This window comes from Oryctolagus cuniculus, chromosome X (genome assembly GCF_051225735.1).
Source record: "Oryctolagus cuniculus isolate XC-2025 breed Fujian yellow rabbit chromosome X, ASM5122573v1, whole genome shotgun sequence".
NCBI classification, from domain to species: domain Eukaryota; kingdom Metazoa; phylum Chordata; class Mammalia; order Lagomorpha; family Leporidae; genus Oryctolagus; species Oryctolagus cuniculus.
In genome coordinates, this window is record NC_142888.1 from 23,850,785 (window position 1) to 23,871,952 (window position 21,168).

General features: G+C 47.2%; 1 protein-coding gene across 3 annotated transcripts in view; it reads right to left on the reverse strand.

The window, feature by feature from the left end:
- The window catches only part of SRPX (sushi repeat containing protein X-linked), an 87,054-nt gene extending 74,444 nt beyond the window's left edge, over positions 1–12,610 (reverse strand). The window contains exon 1 of one of the 3 annotated variants that reach the window (XM_070066532.2): positions 12,316–12,610. In XM_070066532.2, coding sequence (XP_069922633.1) covers positions 12,316–12,421 — 106 coding nt within the window. In that variant the 5' untranslated portion in view covers positions 12,422–12,610. Of the gene's footprint in view, positions 1–11,892; positions 12,046–12,315 lie in introns of those variants that run through there. The other 2 variants (XM_070066533.2, XM_089324339.1) reach the window with 2 other exon arrangements.
- Between the last annotated feature and the right edge of the window lie 8,558 nt (positions 12,611–21,168).

The following is a 21,168-nucleotide window of genomic DNA, read 5'->3' on the forward strand; positions in this document are numbered from 1 at the left end:
TTAAGTTCAGAGAGGACAAACCATAGCATCCATCACTTACAACTGACCTACAATGCATCCTACTGCCCATAGCACATCTGAGAGCCTCTCTGGGAAGCAGAGAAGGCGTAGGAGGCTATGGAGAGCTGTAGGACAGAGCACACGGCAGGATGCGGGCAGAGCAGCAGAACTGGAGACATCTAAGCCTGCTTCCCAGAAATCCTGGCAGTTAGCAAGGAAGTCTGTCAGCAAGTAGCAAAGGCCAGGCCACCTCTGGCATTGGATTAGGAAGTTGGTTCTTAGAGAAGAATTAGTGAGAATAAAACAGAGACAGTTTCTTAAGCATCTAAAAGATTCAGAGGTTATCAAGCGTCAGCATTTAAAGAATGAGATACCCAGTCATGGATCAGACAAATGAACAGCATGGTCTAAAATGGTAGTTACAGCATGCTGGCCTAGACCTTCACAGGGAATTCTGAGTTGAGCCTCAGGGTAGGCAGGAAGCAGCCCTAAATACCTAGGCTCCCGTTAAAAAGTAACTTTTGACTTAAGTCTGAGATGGCATTTAAGAACAGCTACATTTCTATAAAGCTCTCAGGTGAGGTTGGTCCTTGAACCACACACTTTGAATGACAAGGGCTGGATTAGGAGTTGGCAAACTTTTTCCATAAAAGATAGTTTTTCAACTTTGAGGACCCTATGTTTTCTATCACAACCACTCAACTCCGCCATTGTAGCACCAAGTAAACATAGATAATACCCAGATGAATGAATATGGCTTTGTTCCAGTGACATGGAAATTTCAATTTTTTATTACTTATATATGCCATAAAATATTATTTTCCTGGGTTGTGGCATAATGGGTGAAGCCACTGCCTGCTATGACACATCCTGTATGGGTACTAGTTAGAGTCCTGGCTGCTCCACTTCCAAACCAGCTCCCTGCTAATGCACGTGGGAAAGCAGCAGAATATGGCTGAGGTGCTTGGGCCCCTGCACCCACATGGGAGACTTGGATGAAGCTCCTGGCTCCTGGCTTCAGCCTGGCCCAACCCCAGTTATTGCAGCTATTTGGGGAGTGAATCAGCATATGGAAAGTCTCTCCCTAACTCTGCCTTTCAAATAAATAAATAAATCTTTAAATATATTTTTATATATATATCTTCCTTTTACTCTTCTCAACCATTTAAGGTATTTAAAATCATCCTTACCTCAAGCAATCATATTAAAACAGGCAGTGGGCCAAATTGGTCCGCTCGCACTTAGTGTGCAGAGCAACTCCTGCCCCACCCCAGATTCCTGGTCCTTACCCCAGATTTACCAAATCAAAACACACAGAGATGGGGCTGGAAATCTCATTTCATCAGGCTCCCCAGGTAATCTTCAGTTTGTCCACCTATCAATGGGAACCACTTACCCACCCAGCTCCCTGAAAAGGTAAGAGGCCCCCTTTAAGTGCTGTTAACAATTTAGTCTTCCTGACCTGCACAACTTGTAGGCTGGAGGACTTAACATGGGGGTCTGGGTGTGCTCTGCTGACCTTCCCGCTGGTTTTACTCTCACCTACCCTCCAAGGTGGGACATTCTTCCCAACCCTAAGTCCAGTAGCACTGATTTCTGGTACAAAGATAGGTAGTCCCCCATGTCTTCAGGAATGGTCAATTCCAGGAATTCTCAGCCTCAGGACAAGGTCTTATGGGAGAGGCAGTGCAGCCTTTATCAAACTAGCCTGGTTTCCTTAAGGAGCTGGAGTTCTTCCAAGGTACATGTTTTAAAAACAAGTATTTGAAAGGCAGAGTGACAGAGAGGGAGAGACATTCAGAGAGCTCTTCCACCCACTGGTTCAATCCTTTAATGACCACAAAGGCCAGGGCTGGGCCAGGTGGAAGACAGGAGCCTGCAACTTCATCTCAGTCTCCCTCAGACCAAGCACTTGGGCCATCTTCCACTGCTTTCCCAGGTGCATTAGCAGGGAGCTGGGTCAGAGGTGGAACAGCTGGGACTTGAGCGAGCAGCCTGATATGGGATCCCGGCTTTGCAGGTTGTGCCACAATGCCAGCCCCCATGAGGTACATCTTAACTTTAGGGACTAGCCATCGAAGGCCCACGTTACAAGAGCCACACTCCTGGCAGGAAGACCTAAAAGGAGATTAAGTTAAGGGCCCCCAAAGGGTTGGGTTTGTTTTTCAGTTAGAGAAGGGAGTAGAAACCTAAAGGCCGCACATGCTTATCTCAGGAATGTCAGGGACTTAGGAAAGGGAGTTCAGAGGATTCAGTGAGAAAGAAAAGGGAGAGGGAAAGCGAGCTACCACGTGGCAGTTACAAACAGGTAAGCCACCCTGTCTTGGCAAAGAGTTGCACTCATTCTTCAGACAAGTGCTTCTCAAATTTCAGTGCGTCTAAGAGTCACCTGAGCACGTTTGCTAAAATGCAGAGGCGGATTCAGTTGGTCTTGGATGGGTTCCAAAGTTTGCATTTCTGACTTGGTTCCAGGAAACCTAGGGATGTAAGGATGCTGCTGACACGCAAGCACAGCTTTCTGTTTTGTTCTCCTTTTAAATAACCATAAGAGAATACGAGGCCCAGAGCTCGCTCTCACTCAGAGCTAAGCCACTGACATCCAGGACTGCATATATGGTTGGCCGGCAATTCCTACACCACTGTCACACACACCAAAAGAGCAAGTGGGCCCTCAAATCCAGCCTGCCCATCACTCTCCAAGTCTTGAGTCCGGGGATTTTTCCTGATTAGCCCAAAGTCTGTCTTGTGACCAAGCCCTGGGTCCAAGGAACTATATGTAACCAGACAGGGTGCCTTTTCCTAATTCACTGAAAGGCAATTTACACACTTGTAATGGTCGTGCAGTGAGCAGTGAGAGGGTAGCAGGCACCACTTGCTGACCCTTGCTAGTATCTTACCATGGCTGGCAGGACAGACACAGCTTTGTCACTGAGCCCCTGCGTAGAATTGTTAATGAGCCGAGATAAAATGATTTCACTTAATTAAAAAGACAGACAATTGGGTCGGCAAGGATACAGAGATGCTAGAATTAGCGCACTCTGCTAGTGGGCAGGTAAAAGGATGCAGTCACTTTGGAAAATAGTCTGGTACTGCTGCTGATGGCTTAACATAGAGTTACCATATGACCCAACAGTTCCATTCCTAGGTATCTACCCAGGAGAAATACAAACATATGACCACACACAAATGTGTATACAAATGCTCACTGCAGCACTGTCTCTAATAGCCTTAAAGTACAAACAAGTCAAATGCCCACTGACAGATGGTTACATAAAATGTTGTATACCCACACAATGGAACAGTACTTGACCTTATAAAAAAGAACCAAGTACTGATGCATGCTACATGGATGAACCATGAAAACACTGTGCTTATGGGAAAGAAGACACACACAAAAGGAAAATTTTGTACTTTATGTAGACAAGTATTTTATTTCTATGGAATGTCAAGAATAGGAAAATCTATAGAGACAGAAAAAAAAAAAAGAAAACTAGAGGTTGCCTAGGGCTGGAGAGAGGGGAACTGGGGAGTGATGGCTAAGGGACATAGGATTTCTTTTAGGAGTAATGAGAGACTATTCTAAAATTGATTGTGGTGATAAATTTACAACTCTGAATATGAGCACTACTGAGTTTTATAGTTTAAATGCATGAGCTGTATGGTATATGAATTATATCTCAATAAATCTGTTTAAAATGTCATCACAAATCAGGTAAGGAGTACAAAGCAAGTGATGTAGACAGGGAAGCCTTTGGGACCCCAGTACCTTCCAAAGTGACCAAGAACTGGCCTTGGGGCAGCAACTTCTCAGGACTCCTGAGTAGCATGCAAGCAGCCCCAGACATGAGACTCTCAGAGGGCAGCCAAGTGTCACCGCAGACTGCAATGCTGAGCAAAATCCTGCACAAGGACTTGCCGAGTGCCCTGGTGCTATTTATTCTTGCCCGCCTATCACTGGGGCCTGGCATGGTGCCTGACATGTGGTGGCCACTCAAGCACTGAATTCAATACATGCCTGTGATATAGTGAAGGGAATTCCAGAGTCTAGGACTGAGCTGTAATTCCAGCTCTACTTTTAACTCCTGTGTGACCCCAGATAAATCCTCTCAAACTCACTGAGCCTCACAAGCTGCTCCCTGAAATGCAGGCAGTTACCATCTCAGGGGTCCTCCTAGTCTGAGGTTCCATGAATTAGACAGTCCATGCAGGGGACTGGATGAGAGGAAACTCTTGCAAAAATCCAGATAGCAGCACTGGCTTTGTGGCGCAGTGGGTTAAGCCACTGCCTTACACCAGCATCCTATATGGTACTGGTTGGAGATCCGGTTGCTCCACTTCCAATCCAGCTCCCTGCTAATGCGCCTGAGAAAGCAGCAGCAGATGGCCCAAGTGCTTGGGCCCCTGCACCCATGTGGGAGACCCAAAAGAAGCTCCTGGCTCCTGGCTTCAGCCTGGCATAATTCCGGCCATTATGGTCATTTGGGGCATGAATCAGAAGATGGGAGATGTCATTAACCAGACCCACAGAGAGCCTCCCACCAATCCCTTGCTAGGGCACAAGGATATAAAAATAAGTAAGACCCCACCACCTACTCTTGTGGCTGAGGGCACTGGATCCATGAATAGCTAATGGTGATATGATAAGATCCTATCCTTTAGAAAGCTGAGTTAACATCTAAGTGGAAACAGAATTTCAACATTGGGTATTGAAAGGAATCGGAGCCTTGGTCTGACAAACGCTGAGTCAGTGTCTGGTGGTGTTCCTATAAGGAATAGCCGCTCTGGGGCAGAGTTTCTGTAGGTGGGGGATGTGGCCACACCACCACTTCCTCACCACTTCACAATGGGCCTGCCAAACCTTGGCTCAAGTCTCATCCTGTGGCCCTAATTTAACCAGTGGTGTTGAATATTCTTGGATCCTTGCAACTGGCAGGGCCATTCATCTCAGCCACCCACACAATGAGTGACAGGTCAGGGTCTTCTGCTAGAAGATCCTGGGATGAAATCAACATTGAAGAGATACTCAATAAGTACAACTAGATGGACACTGCAGACAGTGACAGAAGAAGAAACAAGTCACACCCATCACACTACAGGAAAATGTAAGAACAGCACAGAATAAATATTGCAATGGTATTTCCTTTTATAAATAATGTTTATTTCTATCCTCTTGAAAGGCAGAATGACAGAAAGATGGAGAGACCTTCCATCTACTGATTCACTTGTTAAACGCCTGCAATAGCCAGGGCTGGGCCAGGCTGAAGTCAAGAGCCCAGAACTCTATCCGGGTCACCCCCAGGGGTAGCAGGAACCCAAGTACTTGGGCCATCATCTGCTGCCACCCAAGATCCTTAAGGAGTCAGCTGGATTGGAAGCAGAATAGCTGGCATTGCAATATGGGATGCAGGCGTGCAAGCCGAACCCACTGCACCACAAGCTGCCCTAGCAATATTTCAAGGCTAAGGCAGAAAGTCTGCCCCTAAATTCTATGTTTGGATCTATCTATTACTCATAAAAAAAGTTTTAAAACCAGTCTATGCAATTTACAACCCCAAATCTCTGGGATAATCCAAGTCATTATGTCCAAATCCATTTATCTTCTCCTTGGAGAACAATGCGTAAAGAGGCATCCAGCATGAGCTAAGGATTACGGGCGAGTGAATCATTCAGTTCGGGAATGAGTGCTCCAGAGGTCTCTGAGGCCAGAGTGTGCCATACACCCGTAACATCCAGGTGCAATCAATTATCATCTGGCAAACTTGGGAGCTTAGCAGTGCTACCAATGACTTCTCTAGCACACACTTTTCCCTTAAATCCTGATCTGAAAATCCTGCTGCCAGAACTCCTTAGAGTTTCTAAATCTCTTAGAACAGTGTCCTGGGGTGATTTGACAGCCAAGATCCTTAGCAATTAACTAGGCCCTGACTTGTTGCCTGTCCGAATGGATCTCTTGTTCTGAGAACTGCAAATTTCCTCTGACATTTTGTTATCTTGCATTTCTTTTTCTTTGGGAAGTATTATCTCGGAAAATGTGATTAAATCTCACAGGGATATTTGAAATAGAATGGCTTAATGCCCTGCTGTGATTATTTCAATCAAACTATCCATCTACAAATGGTGACTGAAGGTCTTCCCCCAGGTCCCAGACACTGTGCTACATGGAGGGTGCAACAAGTTGCCAGCCGAGGCCTGAAGGCAACGACAATCTATGATGGCAGCTGTCTTGTTTGGTGCTGCTTTTTAAATGAGCTGAACTGGAAAACTGTCAGCAGACTATAAATGGAAAGGCAGGCTGCTTACTGGTTCAGTTTGCCCACCCTGTGAATTTCATCTTACTCTGTATGTTGATTTTTGTGTCCATTAAGTGCACACTTTTTCACCAAACTCATGAAGATAATGGAGTGAGAAGTGTTTTGAATTGGGGTAGGGCCTTCGCCCAGAAAAAGGACCCTCCCCTAGACTTTTGTTGCCCACTTCAGAATGTTCTTTCCTAAGCCCACAGATCCTCTACCTGCATGTTCCTTAGACATTTAGCATCACCCTCTCAGCATCGCCATTTCTCAGCTTCATCGTTCAACATCCAGGCACAGTGTTCCTACACGGTTCCTCTCTGCGCTCCCACGGTCTGTTGACCTATTTGTATTATAACATTTACCAACTGAGATACCTCTGTGTCTATTTCCCCACAAGACAGAAAAGTCCTGGAGAGACAGAATTACATACCTTCTGGGACCGGAGCTGTGGCAGTGGGTGAACCTGCTGCTTGTGATACCAACAGCCCATATCAGAGCACCAATTCCAATCCTGGCTGCTCCACTTCTGATCCAGATTCCTGCTAATGTCACTGGGAAAGCAACAGGTACTCGGATCCCTGACACCCAAGTGAAAAACCTGGATGGAATTCCAGGCTTCTGGTTTTAGCCTGGCCCAGCCCCAGCCATTATGGCTATCTGGAAAGTAAACCATTGGATGGAAGACATCTCTCCCTCTCTTTCTATCTCCTTTCAAATAAATAAATAAATATTTGAAAAATAATTACATACATTCTTCATCCTTGTATTTCAAGTATATAAGAGCACTTAAGAAAGTTTGTGGAAAAATTAAATCAAAAGATTCAGGTGCAAAAATTGAAATCTGTGCATTTTTCATAATATGCATCTTCTGTGAATTTTTTGAAAACTCTCTAAAACTATCTTATCATTAAGCATCCATTTATTTTTCTAAAGATTTATTTATTTATTTGAAAGTCAGAGTTACACAGAGAGAGGAGAAGCAGAGAGAGAGAGAGGTCTTCCATCCACTGGTTCACTCCCCAATTGGCTGCAACTGCCAGAGCTGACCCAGTCCGAAGCCAGGAGTCAGGAGCTTCTTCCAGACGGATGCAGGGGCCTGAGGACTTGGGCCATCTTCTACTGCTTTCCCAGGCCACAGCAGAGAGCTGGATCGGAAGAGGAGCAGCTGGGACTAGAACCAGCGCCCATATGGGATGCCAGCATTTCAGGCCAGGGCATTAATCTGCTGCACCACAGCGCTGGCCCCAAAGCATCCATTTTAAAAAGTAAGTTTCTAGGTAGAGCTCAGGAATCATTAGAAATGACAGAACTAAATCTAATTTTCCCAGAGAAAGACCAGGTTTAAAAGACCATCCTCAGGGCAGGGCTGTGGCGTAGTAGGCTAAGACTCTGCCTGTGGCACCGGCATCCCATATGGGTGCCAATTCATGTCCCTGCTATTCCTCTTCTGATCCAGCTCCTGGTTAATGTGCCTAGGAAAGCAGTGGAAAATGGCCCAAGTGCTTGGGCCCCTGCACCCACGTAGGAGACCTGGAGGAAGCTCCAGGCTCCTGGCTTTGGATTGGTACAGCTCTGCCATTGTGGCTATCTGGGGAGTGAACCAGCAGACGGAAGATCTTTCTCTCTGCCTCTTCCTCTGTCTGCAATTCTGCCTCTCATATAAATTAATAAAATCTATTTTAAAATAATAAAATAAACCACCTTCTCCAAAAATCGAACAGCACATAAAAGCTAGCAGTCAAAAAAGTCACACAATCAAGAACCAAGGTGCTGGCTAGAGAAAGTCACTATGAACAGAAACCTGGGAGAGGTTATTATTCACACTGCCATTTTGGAAGGGAATCTTTAACCTGGGCATTAATCATTACTTGGAAGCTACAAGTTTCATACTATGCTATCGCCTGGCAAAAGTACACCTTCTTTTTAAACTCCCTCTTCACTTTCAATTACCAATTTCAGTTGTGCTCTCTGAAAGGGGAATGGATGTAGCATGCATATTTGCGTTTACTGAGGAAACCATTCAACTACTTTGGAAGGGCCCAGAGCAAAGTGGCCAACAAAAATAATAAATGCAAACTCCAGCTTGTGGCTGCAGTCAGGCTCTCATCTTACAGCCCCCAACAGAGGAGGTTATTGCTTAAACAGAGGATGTTCGTGGATAGAAAAGCAACCTCTGTCACCAGCAGGCCACAGTTTCCATGCATGTAGACTCATGGAGGCACAAAGCCCTATTTACCTGTGCACATGTTTCTCTCAGCTCCTTTCCAGTCCTATGGCCCAACATTGGCATTACAGGGAATTGTTAAGTCAACAACACAAATACCTGCACGGCACAAGGTACTCTGCTAGGCCCTGTGGGAAATACAAATAAGAGTAAGACACAGCATGACTTCTGCCTTCAAAGGCTCAGAGTCCGAGAAGAGAGCATAAATTTACACCACATGAGAGAGTGAAGAGCTGTGGGTATTCAAAGAAGGCAGAAGGCTTTCCCATGTGAAGAAGAAGGAAAGGTTTCATCAAAATGAGGTCATCACTCCACGAGGAGCCGAATTTGGACAGAGAAGTGCCTGAGGGGAAGCATTCGAGGTTCAGAAAGAAGCACCTGCCAAGAAGAAGGAAAACGTGACCCAAGTTGTATAAGGACACGTAGTCTATTTTGGTTAGATTTTAGGAAACCAGGGAAGACAAACTGGAAAATTAAGCTGGAAGCAAACTGTGTAGCCCCCTGAAAACAACTGAGAACTTTCTACTTAACTCAAGAGAGAACACAGGGGGGCTGTTGTTCTAACTTTGCGGGCAAGGGAGTGCTGTGATTAAACAAGTACAAAATAAATATACTTAAAAGACCAGAGAAAGTAGAATGCATCAGAGTGAGAGACTCAAAGTGAGGATGTTATAGTAATAATCCAGAAGAGAAAGGCTGAGCTGCAGTTACAGGGTGAGGGCTGACCAGGTAGGAACGCAAGTGTGCGACGCAGCGCACAAGCCTGTGAAATGAGAAGTGGTGACCTTGCACAGGAAGTGTTACTAATGAAGACAATGCCAGACACAAACATCCTGCTCTCCCCTGCATATCTCCTTTTCTATTGCACAGTGATTTTTGTCACTCGATTACATGTTTCCAATCCAAATAGAAATTTCTAGCCTGCTTCTGGTGAGACCTTAATTGTATATCCGGAGCCAGGTGCTCAGGCCCTAATGCTTATCTCCAAACGTGGTATTCCAGAATACTTCTTTGGCCGGCAAGGTCTTCTCTGGCTTTCAGCAGACCTCGCTTGGTTTCCCTAACTGGCGAAACCACTACTGCACCAGTAAAGATTCATGAAGCTTTTCTGAGCGGCCACCACACGCACGCTCCATCTCCAGCCTTGCTGCAGAAGGAAGTGAAGAGGACCTTCAAAAATCCTCAGGTGTCAATAGGTTTCATGAGTTCTTTTAGGAACAGAATCAAAACTCCTATCGCCTTATAACCATCCAAACACAATCATAGACAAGTTCATGATGAACTTTCCATTCTCTTCATGTGGCTTTTTAGACATTACATCTTTGCTAGAGTGCAAAGAATCAATTAGAGGGCCAGAAAAGCTGCATCGAATTAGAAGATGGAAGAACTCCAGAGGCCTTCTAGGAGTGGCAAAGTGGGAATGGGACTGATTTACTCTCACGCTGACAAATTCTCTAGAAAAGCAAGATTTGCTATAAAAGACGTTTATCTGAGCTTTTATAGCAAATGGGGATGCTGATGAGGCCCCAGGTCCCCATCTCATTCTTTTAGATGTTCCAGATTCAAGGCATCTTAAAAAGATTTATTTGAAAGAGAGAGATATCTTTCAGCTGCTGATTCACTCCCCAGATGGCTGCAATGGCTGGGGCGAGGCCAGGCTGAAGGCAGGCGCTCCACCAGGTCTCCCATGTGGGTGGCAGGGATGCAAGCACTTGGGCCATCTGCTGCTGCTTTCCCAGGTGCATTGCAGGAAGCTGCAGCAGAAGCAGAGTAGCTGGCATTTGAACTCACACTCCGATATGGGATGCCAGTGGCACCCACTGCAATTCAGGCTTTGTACCTTCCCTGCTCTTGCAGTTTCAAGGCCTCTTAACTTCATGATTTCCACTTGTGAAGAATGTGCTCCTGAAATGATCTTTAAAATCTGCCACCTGGCACTTAGGGTGAACCCAGCTGATGTGATTTGCCTTCACACTCATGAGCCTAGAGGCTCCCTCCACAGCCATCCAAAACCTCCGGCTTGGACTGAAATCCCCGCCTCTGGACTTGACAGCCCCAGCAGGGCACGCTTCCTGAGACTCTCCATTGAGAGGTGCCAAGTGACGTTCAAAAGGAGAGCGTCTCTAACCGCTCCTATCAGCCTGAGCTCATCTGAGGTCCAAACAGAGCCAGAGGGCAGCCTGGGAATCAGTGGCGGCAAGGAGTTAGGAGAGCCAGCGGGAAGCCCGTGACTGTGTGGCTGGCTGGGCCCTGGCGGCAAGCCACACCATAGAAGAGTAGGAGCCGAGAGCCAGGACAGGGCAGAGAGGCCAGCTAGACAGCAGAAGGAGCCCCTCGCCTGAGAAAGGCTCAACTAGAAGCTGAGATCCCACCACTCGGGCACCTCGCAGTGCGCAAAGCTGCCTCCAGCCTCTGAGCTTCTGCCCTTGCTCCCGCAAAGCGGCACCTTGTCCGCTTCCAAACTTCCTTCCCCCTCCTGGTTCACTGGAACCTGACTCCTGCTAAAGGGGGTGGCAGTAGCACACCATGGGAATGCCAGTTGCCTGGCACTGAGGATAAAGTCTCCTTTCCACTCCGTGCTGAGTCAGTTCCTACCAGACAGCTCAAAACTCACAAGAGTCAGTTCAAAACACAACTGTTCCTGTTTATTAGTTTACACATTTGCTCTATCCATTCATTCAGCTGAGGATTTCCAGCAGGCATCCCTACATCTTTTAAGCCATCTGGGAATTCCATCACCCACCTACCCACCCACACCCTCCACCCCTCCCCCATCCTCCTACCTCTGCCAAACACAGACCAGTCCTTCCTACAAGAACTCGGAAGTCTGGTTTCTCAGACCCTCGGTTTAAACAACCTACAGTGTTGTTGAGCGCAAAACCAAATATTCGCACGCCTTACAGTCCATGTTACCCACTTCCCCATTAGCACTGAATTATATCGCATCCACGGATTTTCTCTGCATTCCGAGGCCACGGGGGCATGGCACGTTGCCCTGCTCCCCCGAAGCTATTGCCCAACACAAGAATTGGGGGTGAAGAAGCTGCTGGAAGTTTTAAAAGGGCATCTTCAAAGCGGATTTTGTCCACACCATGAAGGGCCCCCCTGTAAACACTAGGATCGCCTTAGGTGCCATAGCGCTTGCCTTCTGGCAGTAAGTAGCTGCACAGCTCTGCTCAGCAGAGCCCTGCGCTGCACGTCTCCCGCTTGCCCTGGGGCTAACCAAGTGCATGCCACATGTCACCACTCTCAGCTGGCAACTCTCCCCCAAGAGGCTCAGACTTTCTCGGAATCCTCAGCGGGGGCGGTGTGGGGAGAGGAGGTTAGGGGATGCCGGGGAGGCCCCACCCATGCTGTCCACAAGAGTCGCTTTACCTTGGCTCGTGCCCTGCACCTCCAGGGGTGGCCTGGGACTTCAAGCGGGAGTGGGGTAAGGGCTCCTTCCAAGACAAGCTGCCAGCCCCGCGGGTCCTGGCAGTGTGAGAGGCAACAGTCCGCTTGTTAAGCAACTAACTCGTGGCCAATCTCTCTCTCCTTAGCTTCCTAGGCCAACATGGATTCGACTAGAACCCTGGAATCCTGCAGAGAGTGCTCGGGCTCCCGGCGCCACGAGGACGCCCCGCGTCTGGCCATGGGACAGTGCGCTCTCTCCTCCACGTGCCCAGACGCGAGCCCTGTTCCACGTCATTCCTTCCCTCCGGCAGCGAAAGTCGAGTTCGGCGCAAACAAAGGGCGCCCCCACACCTCCCTCGGTCCAGAGCCAGGAGTCCGAGAGGCAGCCCCACTTCGGGTTCCTACCTGGGAAGCCGCGGCTCGGCGGGACTCGCAGCAGCAGCAGCAACAGCAGCAACAGCGGCGGCGGCGGCCGCGGGAAGGGCGCGGGCCAGAGTGCGGGGCTCCCCATGGCGAGCCGGCGCTTCGCGGGGCTGCGTAGCGCAGCGCGCTTCCCGGGGGCGGGCGGCGGCCAAGGAGACCTAGGAGACCCAGGGGCTGCGCTGAGGGCTGGCGAGGGTAGGGCGGAAAAACTCCTCCTCTCGCCTTCTCTCTCGTCTCCCTCCCTCCCTCCCTCCCTCCAGCCTGGGGCCTGCCCTCCTCTCTCCGCCTCCCGCGGAACAGGGAGCCTTTCGAAGCTCCCACCCACCAGTTTCTCCTTTTGAGCCGGTGTGTGTTCTTTGTTAGGGACGTACCCTAGCAAACCGAAAGATACCCTGGAGTATCTTGCTCTGCAACATTTGCGTACCCTCCCACACCCTAAATACAGACACGGGTGCCTCCACTGGCTCACAGATGCAGGCCCCCAGCACGATGCTGGCGAGTCTCACAGAAAGATGAGGGGCAACCGAAGGGGTCCAGAGGTGCCCGCTGCTGCTGCATTACTGTGGCCAGTTCGCTGGTTTCAGCCTCACTCTCATGCCCCAAGTTCACAGCACCATGCCCACTCCACCAAGAAGAAACCGACACTTAGAAACTTGCCCCGGGTTCCGCTCTGTGTAGGACGCAACGGGGCTTAGGATTTAGTAGTGTGGTACTGCCGGCGCCAAAATCCACAGGACAGGGCTTTAGCCCCAGGCTTGAACTGCCCTCTTAACCTCTCCAGCGCTTTGGGGGACTCCTGTCCATCGCCTGTGACTTTCACCATTGCTGCTATACCGCTTCAGGGCGAAAACAATGGTCATCCAAATGAAAATAGAGTTAGGCTCTTCTGTGGCTGCCATTGGACCAGACTCTCCCGAAAACAATTCTGTATCCTGTCCTCACACAGTTCACCAGGAGAGCTTTTTGCAAATGCCGCGCCCAGCCTCTACCCCAGACCAGTGAAATCAGAATCTTTAGGGACGTGACTTGGGGTCTGACCAGATACATATCTTTGTTCCTCCTTGTTCAGCGGTACAAGTTTTATTTTATTTTATTTTTTTTATTTATTTATTTTTTTTGACAGGCAGAGTGGACAGTGAGAGAGAGAGACAGAGAGAAAGGTCTTCCTTTGCCGTTGGTTCACCCTCCAATGGCCGCCTTGGCCAGCGCGCTGCGGCCGGCACACCGCGCTGATCCGATGGCAGGAGCCAGGAGCCAGGTGCTTTTCCTGGTCTCCCATGGGGTGCAGGGCCCAAGCACCTGGGCCATCCTCCACTGCACTCCCTGGCCACAGCAGAGAGCTGGCCTGGAAGAGGGGCAACCGGGACAGAATCCGGCGCCCCGACCGGGACTAGAACCCTGTGTGCCGGCGCCGCTAGGCGGAGGATTAGCCTAGTGAGCCGCGGCGCCGGCCCAACGGTACAAGTTTTAAAGTGGAGTAATTCCACATGAGAGCTGGACAATTATTGGGGCTGACTGTTGGGGGAGGGGGCTGCTCTAAGTATTGAAGGGTTTTTAGCAGCATCATTGGCCTGCTTGCACCAGATACCAGAAGCAATTCCTCACTCCCCAGTTGAGACCACCAAAAAAAGTCTCTAGATATTGCCAGATGTCCCCCAGGGTCAGGAATCCTCCCCCTGCCCCAGTTAAAACCACTGCTCTAGGACCATGAACGAAGGTTAATAAAGACCTCACATTCCAGGTCCAAGTTAGCCTGTGCAGCTGCCTTCGTTTCCTCCCAAACACCAACACACAGGCTATTGCTGGGCTGAGAAGGAACATCTGGTCGCTCACATCGCCTGATTCTGGCTCCATCACAAGAAACACCATGTCAGCTATTAGAGTTGCTCTCTTGGCTACCATAGAGAAAATTTAAACTGGACTTTTATTATGATCATTCCAAGCCTCTCTCTCATAGAAAGGATGGAGGCAGAGGAAAGGTGGATGGAAGAGGCTATCAGCTCATCTCACAACGTCTAGGTGCACAATAAGGTAGTTAAGTCACTCTGCAAACTGTCAAACCAGCTTTGATCTCATTCCTTTCCTGCCTGATGTTATTGTTAATGAACTAGAAAAAGACATTTCTGGTGTGAGACATGACAAGAGGGCAAGAGAAAGGTTCCAGACATATCTGTAGTCAAGAACTGTGAATTGACAAGAAACCTTCAAAGATAACCCATCAACTGCAAGAGAGGGATTTAAAAAAAATCCCCTCCGTGTCCCTCCCATCTTCCCTTATCTTATTAATCTACCCTCTCAAATCAGTTCTCTTTCCATGTTCTTTCACAATAAAGGGATGGAAGTTTCAGGGGACAGTTAGTGGCTCACCGTTCCTTGAGAAAGTGAATGCTAGTAAAGTAAAAGTCAAGGGGACACGGAGGAGAGATGTACTCTAGGGCAGTGCATCTCAAACTATGTGTGGCAAGGGACTATTTTTTAAATTTCCAATCCATCATGGAGCCTCACTTTTGTAAAGTCAAGACATACAAAATGAAGGCCCAGGTTTTTATTCTTAGATTGCACAGATATCAGGTTATCCTATGCAATTTCTGGACCAGTTTCTCATATCTTATGCTCCATGTCTGTACTGAGCTCACTGCACACCAGTACCAAGCAGTTCAGTGAGCAGCATCAGTCTAGGGACCACACTTTGAGTAGCCTAGTTACAGTGGATTTAGTCTTTCTCATACTGCACCTGTATAAATTACGTACTGCATCAGACTTTGCGAGAATGCAAGAATGGAAGCATAAGGTGATTTTGGCCCAAGTCTAACAGACTCATGCTCAATGAATGCCAGATGAGTGGTATAAGTTGGGGTGGTAATTTTTCCTCATAACTGTCTATTAAAAATCAAGCTCTGAGAGGGTTAAAGTGAGAATGCTCAAGTTCAAGATCAAAGAAGCAAAGAACTATCCAAAAATAGTATCTGATTATAATCCCTTGGTTTAAAGACTTTTTTGTCTCTTTCTAAGATAAATACTCAGAGTGAAACAACACAAGCTCTAGCAGTTGAAAAAATCTGCAGCACAAGGAAAAGGGAACATTTTTACTCTAAATATTCATAGGAAAACAAGCCTCTGTTATAAAAAATAAACTATTCAAATAAGAAATCTTTTTTAAGAATTTTTTCAGCAAAAGATAGAAGGAAAATACTTTTATAAAATAGGAATAGGGAGTCATATGAAGAATCAAAAAATATAAGAAAGCCCACCAAAGATTAGGGATGGGACTGAGCGTCCTCTTGGCCAACATGAAAGGCTGCCTCCGTGGTCTACTTTCTCAGAAAGCAGTAGGAAAAGGAGCAAGCTAGACAGCGGGAGCAATGTAAGGCTTTACAGAGCAGTCTGCCATCAAGGAGCCCCAACAGGCCAGGACACCCCAAATGGCATTGGTTGTCTTTTTTTTAATGCTCACTTTTTTAAAGAAAGTTTTTATTTAATAAATATAAATTTCATAGGTACCGCCTTAGGGATATAGTGGTTCTTTCCCCCATACCTGCTCTCCCACCCCCACTCCCATCCCACCTCCTACTCCCTCTCCCATTCCATTCTTCATTAAGATTCATTTTTAATTATCTTTATATACAGAAGACCAGCTCTATACTAAGACTTCTACAATTTGCACCCACACAGACACACAAAGTATACAGTACTGTTTGAAGACAAGTTTTACCGTTAATTCTCATAGTACAACACATTAAGGACATGTGGAAAGCCAGGGCTTCAGATTGAACACAGAGGTCAGTTTATGAAGAGCCCTGGCAGCTCTGCCAGCCAAGAGCTGGGTCAATGGAAATGGACCTGCGCTGGAGTCAAAGGACTCCCTGGTCAGAACCAGAGACCCTATTGGCTCTGAGCTGAAAAAGCCCTTCACTCAACCCAGCTTCCAAAGTAACCGCCACTGTTGAGGGGATGGCCAAATGGGGTCAGTACGGCGAAACTGTAAATTTCCTTGTAGAGATGCCACCCACCTTCTATTCAGGACAGCTCTCCTCCCAGGCCACCTAGGAAACGGAAGTCAGCAGGGTGCCTTCCCTAAGGAGGTTCACACCTCCCTTATGATGTCTCTTCCAGCACCCCATGTGAAGCGATAGATAGATCTGGATCTCATACCTGGCCAGGCCTTAACACCCATCTGATTGTTATCAGGCCCCTCCCGTCAGTTTCTATTTTCCTCTCAATGGGAAAACTTCCTCATGGCTTGGACTACACCTTTCTTAGGTCCTCTAATAATGACTGTCCTTCGTTTTAGACCCTATGTATTTGATCTGCTTGTTCGATTCATTTTCTCCAGATTTGAAACAGTGAAATTCTAGATGGCCGTACGTGAAACCTTGTATGGAAGCGGTTTCTGCAAACTGGCACTGCATCCCCCTTGAGAGGCCACCTCCTGCTGGAACCCTGTCGTGACTACTGCTCCTTATTCCGCCCCTACTCAGCTTGAAGAAGCCAAAGCAATCATTGTCCCATTGTCCCATGTTTCTGGTTGGAGGTCTCTGACTTAAATAAACCTTGCTTTTAAATACAAAAAAGAAATATAAGAATGCAGAGATAAAAAAAAAGAAATGAATGTGATTCAGTTTCAGGTACCACATGCTTGGAAGCCATCATTCTTATCTTTACAACAATAAAATGCTGGGCAGAGTGAACACCCCATGACTTGTCATGAGCTCAACAGAGAACCGAGTTGCAGGGTAAATTGCAACTGGAAATACAGTTGTTTCCATCTGGAAATACAGGCAAGTTCAGATAGTCACAGCAGAGATTTGCTCACCTGGGACAGAGGACATGCTAGAACCATGAACTTAAATGGTAATTTAGAAAAATTGCTATGAGCTGAGTATGATCTACTAGAAGAGTCAGAGACTTGTGGGCGCTGAAGTCATAATGAGGACCCCCCACGCTGTTGTGGCCTCTACCTCCACGTTCTCTACCAGGCTTCTTTCATGATGAAGATCTAAGAAAGGGCCTTCCTACTCTGGTGGCACGAGGGGAAGATTAATCATTTGAAATATGCTCAGAGACTGCTCCATCTGAAAGGAGTATTCTTCAAGGGGAAATACTTCACCAGAACCGTATTCCACATTGAGGAAGCCTTCTCTCTCACTGAAGAAAGGAAAAATAGAGCCAGGAAGCACCTGTGAAAGTCATAGCCCAAAGATGCAGACCCATTAAAAGAGTAGGATTTCATCATAAGTTTGTAGCCTGCTTTTCCTCCCTGACATCTTCTGATGGCACCAACCGGACCCTCATACAATGCTGGTGGATTTCAGCCAAGGGAGCAGCAAAATGCAGACTCCCTCTGAGGAGGAGTATTAGGGAAGCCCAAAGTCAACATGGAAGGCCAAAACAAAGACACTAGAGGTATGTGAAGCCTCTGGCACCAACAGCTACAGCAAACATTAAACAGAGCCTCCCACTTTTATTGGATGTTTTCATCACCAAGGTCAGAGGCAACAAGAACGTGGATTTCAATTCTTCTTCATGGAGTTGTAGCTTTTGCTTGTTGGTTTCAGCCTGTTTTTGATCTCCCTCACTTTAAACATCTCACCCCTCCTCTGCCCCATGAGCATCAAGCTCTAGCAAAAGACAGAGACAACAGCCATACACAGACTGCTACACCAGCTCCACAGTTGCATAAAGGCAATTCCCTGTAACAAACCCAGGTTGGCCTTGTGCAACGTACTCATGTATTCTCTGCTTCTGCTTCTCCAGGTGATCTTGGACTCAAACAGGTGAGGAGCCAGGGTGGGAAGAAATTGAGTTTGGTTGTGAACATGTGAAGATAGCATCGCAAGTGGAACAACAATGTTGTTAAAAGTAAGACCATTTGCAATTCAGTAGGAGAGATGAATGAGGAGGCGGTGTGTGTTTGAAATGCTTGCATGGAGGTAAAAGCTGAAGTAACTGCAATAGATGAGATCCTTGAGGACACTGGAGGAAAAGGAAGTAATGAGGAAAGAAGACAGGCAACTTGAAGACCAGAGAGTGAAGGAAGCCATAGAAAGCAGCAGTGTCTGGATCTTGATTGGAGATACCTGAGTGCTAAGGGGGAAGGACTTTTTCCGCCCCAAACAGGACCTAAGGGCATATAAACAAGGGACCATTACCCAGGACTAGAGGTGGAAAGAAAATGGGACAGAGTGAGGAAACATAGTTATTTTGGGGGGCTAAGTCCTTTTCCTATGAGGATGATCCCCACAAATGCAAAGCCCTTCGCTTAGGTTGCAATGTGCGTTGTGGCATTACTTTCACTGCCTAGTAGTGGAGCAGAGAAGCAGGAAGCTTCTGAGGCAGGAGTACTGCAATGTGGTAATGAGGAAGCAATTCGTTCCACCAGGCTATATGTTTTAAAACAGTGCAACTGGTGTGGACAGAACTCTTTTGCATAAATAGTATACATTATCTATACATCTCCATCCAACAATTATGATATTGATTTCTGAAAAAGACCCAGTCCAAGGCCCACTCAGGGTCTGCTCCGGGTCCTGCTGAGGATGTCCTGACCCTTTCACACAATTTTTATTTCCAACAAGACTCCTGTGCTGCCAACTTTGAGGATGGTCTTACTCCACCCTCCCCACTGCCTCCAAGTGTGTACCCAGAATAGCCTGCCTCTCCTTTGAGGCAGTGCCCATGCCCTTTCTCCTCCTGCTTCTAAAGACCTCTCATGGGTGCTGAGAGTTGCTGGATCATTGTGAGGTCCTCAGGAGGCCAGCGCACATCCAGAGAACGGTCTCTCCCCTCTCCCTTCTCACCCCATGCCGAGTCTGTGATGCTTTGGCACATCCTAGAGCATCGGTCTTTCAGAATGCTGATTCATCCAGAAACCGTTGGCTCGAGGTAACAGCTTTGTCACATGTTACAAGTCAAAGAAGGATGTGTTGGACGAGAGGGAAAACTTTTCATTTACTTTCTTGTAATCAACCAATGGTCAGCATCACTGCCAGCACTTAGACTGGAAAATTAGTCTGGGAGGTTAGAGAATGGCTTCCAGCTCCAAGAAGAACAGCTAAAGTGCATCTCTTGTTTTACCCCACCCTCCTCACTGCCTCCAAGTGTGTACTCAGTATAGCCTGCCTCTCCTTTGAGGCAGTACCCATGCCCTTTCTCCTCCTTTTTCTAAAGATCTCTCTTGAATGCTGAGAGTTTCTGGATCATTGTGAGGTCCTCAGGGAGGCCAGAGCACATGCAGAAATCCTGATGTTTGGCCAGAGCTCTGAGAGCTGGAGCCAAGTACAAAACACAAGCCAAGTTTAGTAACAATGAGTTAATAGTCTTTCCTGGGTTGCATCATCCTGTTAGTGATAACTAATCAAATGTTTCATTTAGTCAAGTCCTGTTGAACGTTTTGTTCCTAATGCTTTCCAAGGATTAATATTTCTCTGACCCTACTAAACAGCCAAAGAAAAGTTGATGCATGGAAAAGTTACAAGATTTGCATAAAGACCCATAAGAGCTGAACACACCCCAGCCGAATAAAGATTCTGACCTACCGGCTTTAGGATTCTTGAAGCTTTCCCCTACTGCTCTGCTCTCCTTTTCTCTTCGGCTTCTTGAGGCTTTTTTTTTTTTTTTTTTTTTTTGGACAGGCAGAGTGGATAGTGAGAGAGAGAGAGACAGAGAGAAAGGTCTTCCTTTGCCATTGGTTCACCCTCCAATGGCCGCCACGGCTGGCGCGCTGCGGCCGGCGCACAGCGCTGATCCAAAGGCAGGAGCCAGGTGCTTCTCCTGGTCTCCCATGGGGTGCAGGGCCGAAGTACTTGGGCCATCCTCCACTGCACTCCCTGGCCACAGCAGAGAGCTGGCCTGGAAGAGGGGCAACCGGGACAGAATCCGGCGCCCCAACCGGGAGTAGAACCCGGTGTGCCAGCGCCACTAGGTGGAGGATTAGCCTAGTGAGCTGCGGTGCCGGCCCTTGAGGCTTTTCTCTATCTCCCCCTCTCCCTCTCCCTCTTTCTCCTTTTTTCTGGTGAAGAGGGTCCAAGTTCTACTCATCTAGAAACATGTAGGAGATAGAACATCCCCCATGTGCCTGGTGCTTCCTTCTCTGAAGAGGAGAACACAGCGATTTTGGCTCTTGAGTGTATGATCTACATGTGAAACTGAACCTTTAGTATATTTTAATTCTCAAATGACTGTTATTCCATAGTAGTCATATTATATAGCTTCCCCTCAATTCTCTCTTTCTCTTTTGAAAAAAAGCAGTTTAAACTCTGCTTCCATCGCTCCACTGCAAAAGTGTCTTCCCACCTTGTTGCTCTGAAATAATTCTTGCTGTCATGATCTGCATGTTCTTGGCACCAATAGACATGTTTTGTACTCATCTGTATACACCTCCCAGAAGCATTCAACACTAATAACCACTTCTCATTTCTAGTAACACTAAACACTTTTAACTTCCAGGGCTCCATATCATCCTACCTCCAACATTTCTGGATGCTTCTTAGTCTTTTTGGCAGCCTATCAGTCTCCAGGCAACCATCAAGAATTGGATCCACAAGAATTTCTATAATCTCTCCTTTGGTGATGTCATCCACACTTCTGGCTTTAATTACCAGCTAAACACTGAGAACTCATAGATCTGTAGCTTCAGGCTCTGCTCCGTGTTCCTGATCTTACTATATGAGAGGGCTTAAAAAAGTGCATGGAAATTTGGGTTATCTTTTTATTTCTTTTTTTTTTCCAAGAATATTCTTAAACTCCTTTTGTGTGTGTGTGTGTGATGCATACACATACATATATCTTATTTTGATAGTTCAAATGCATCTCCAACTCCACACATATAGAACAAAT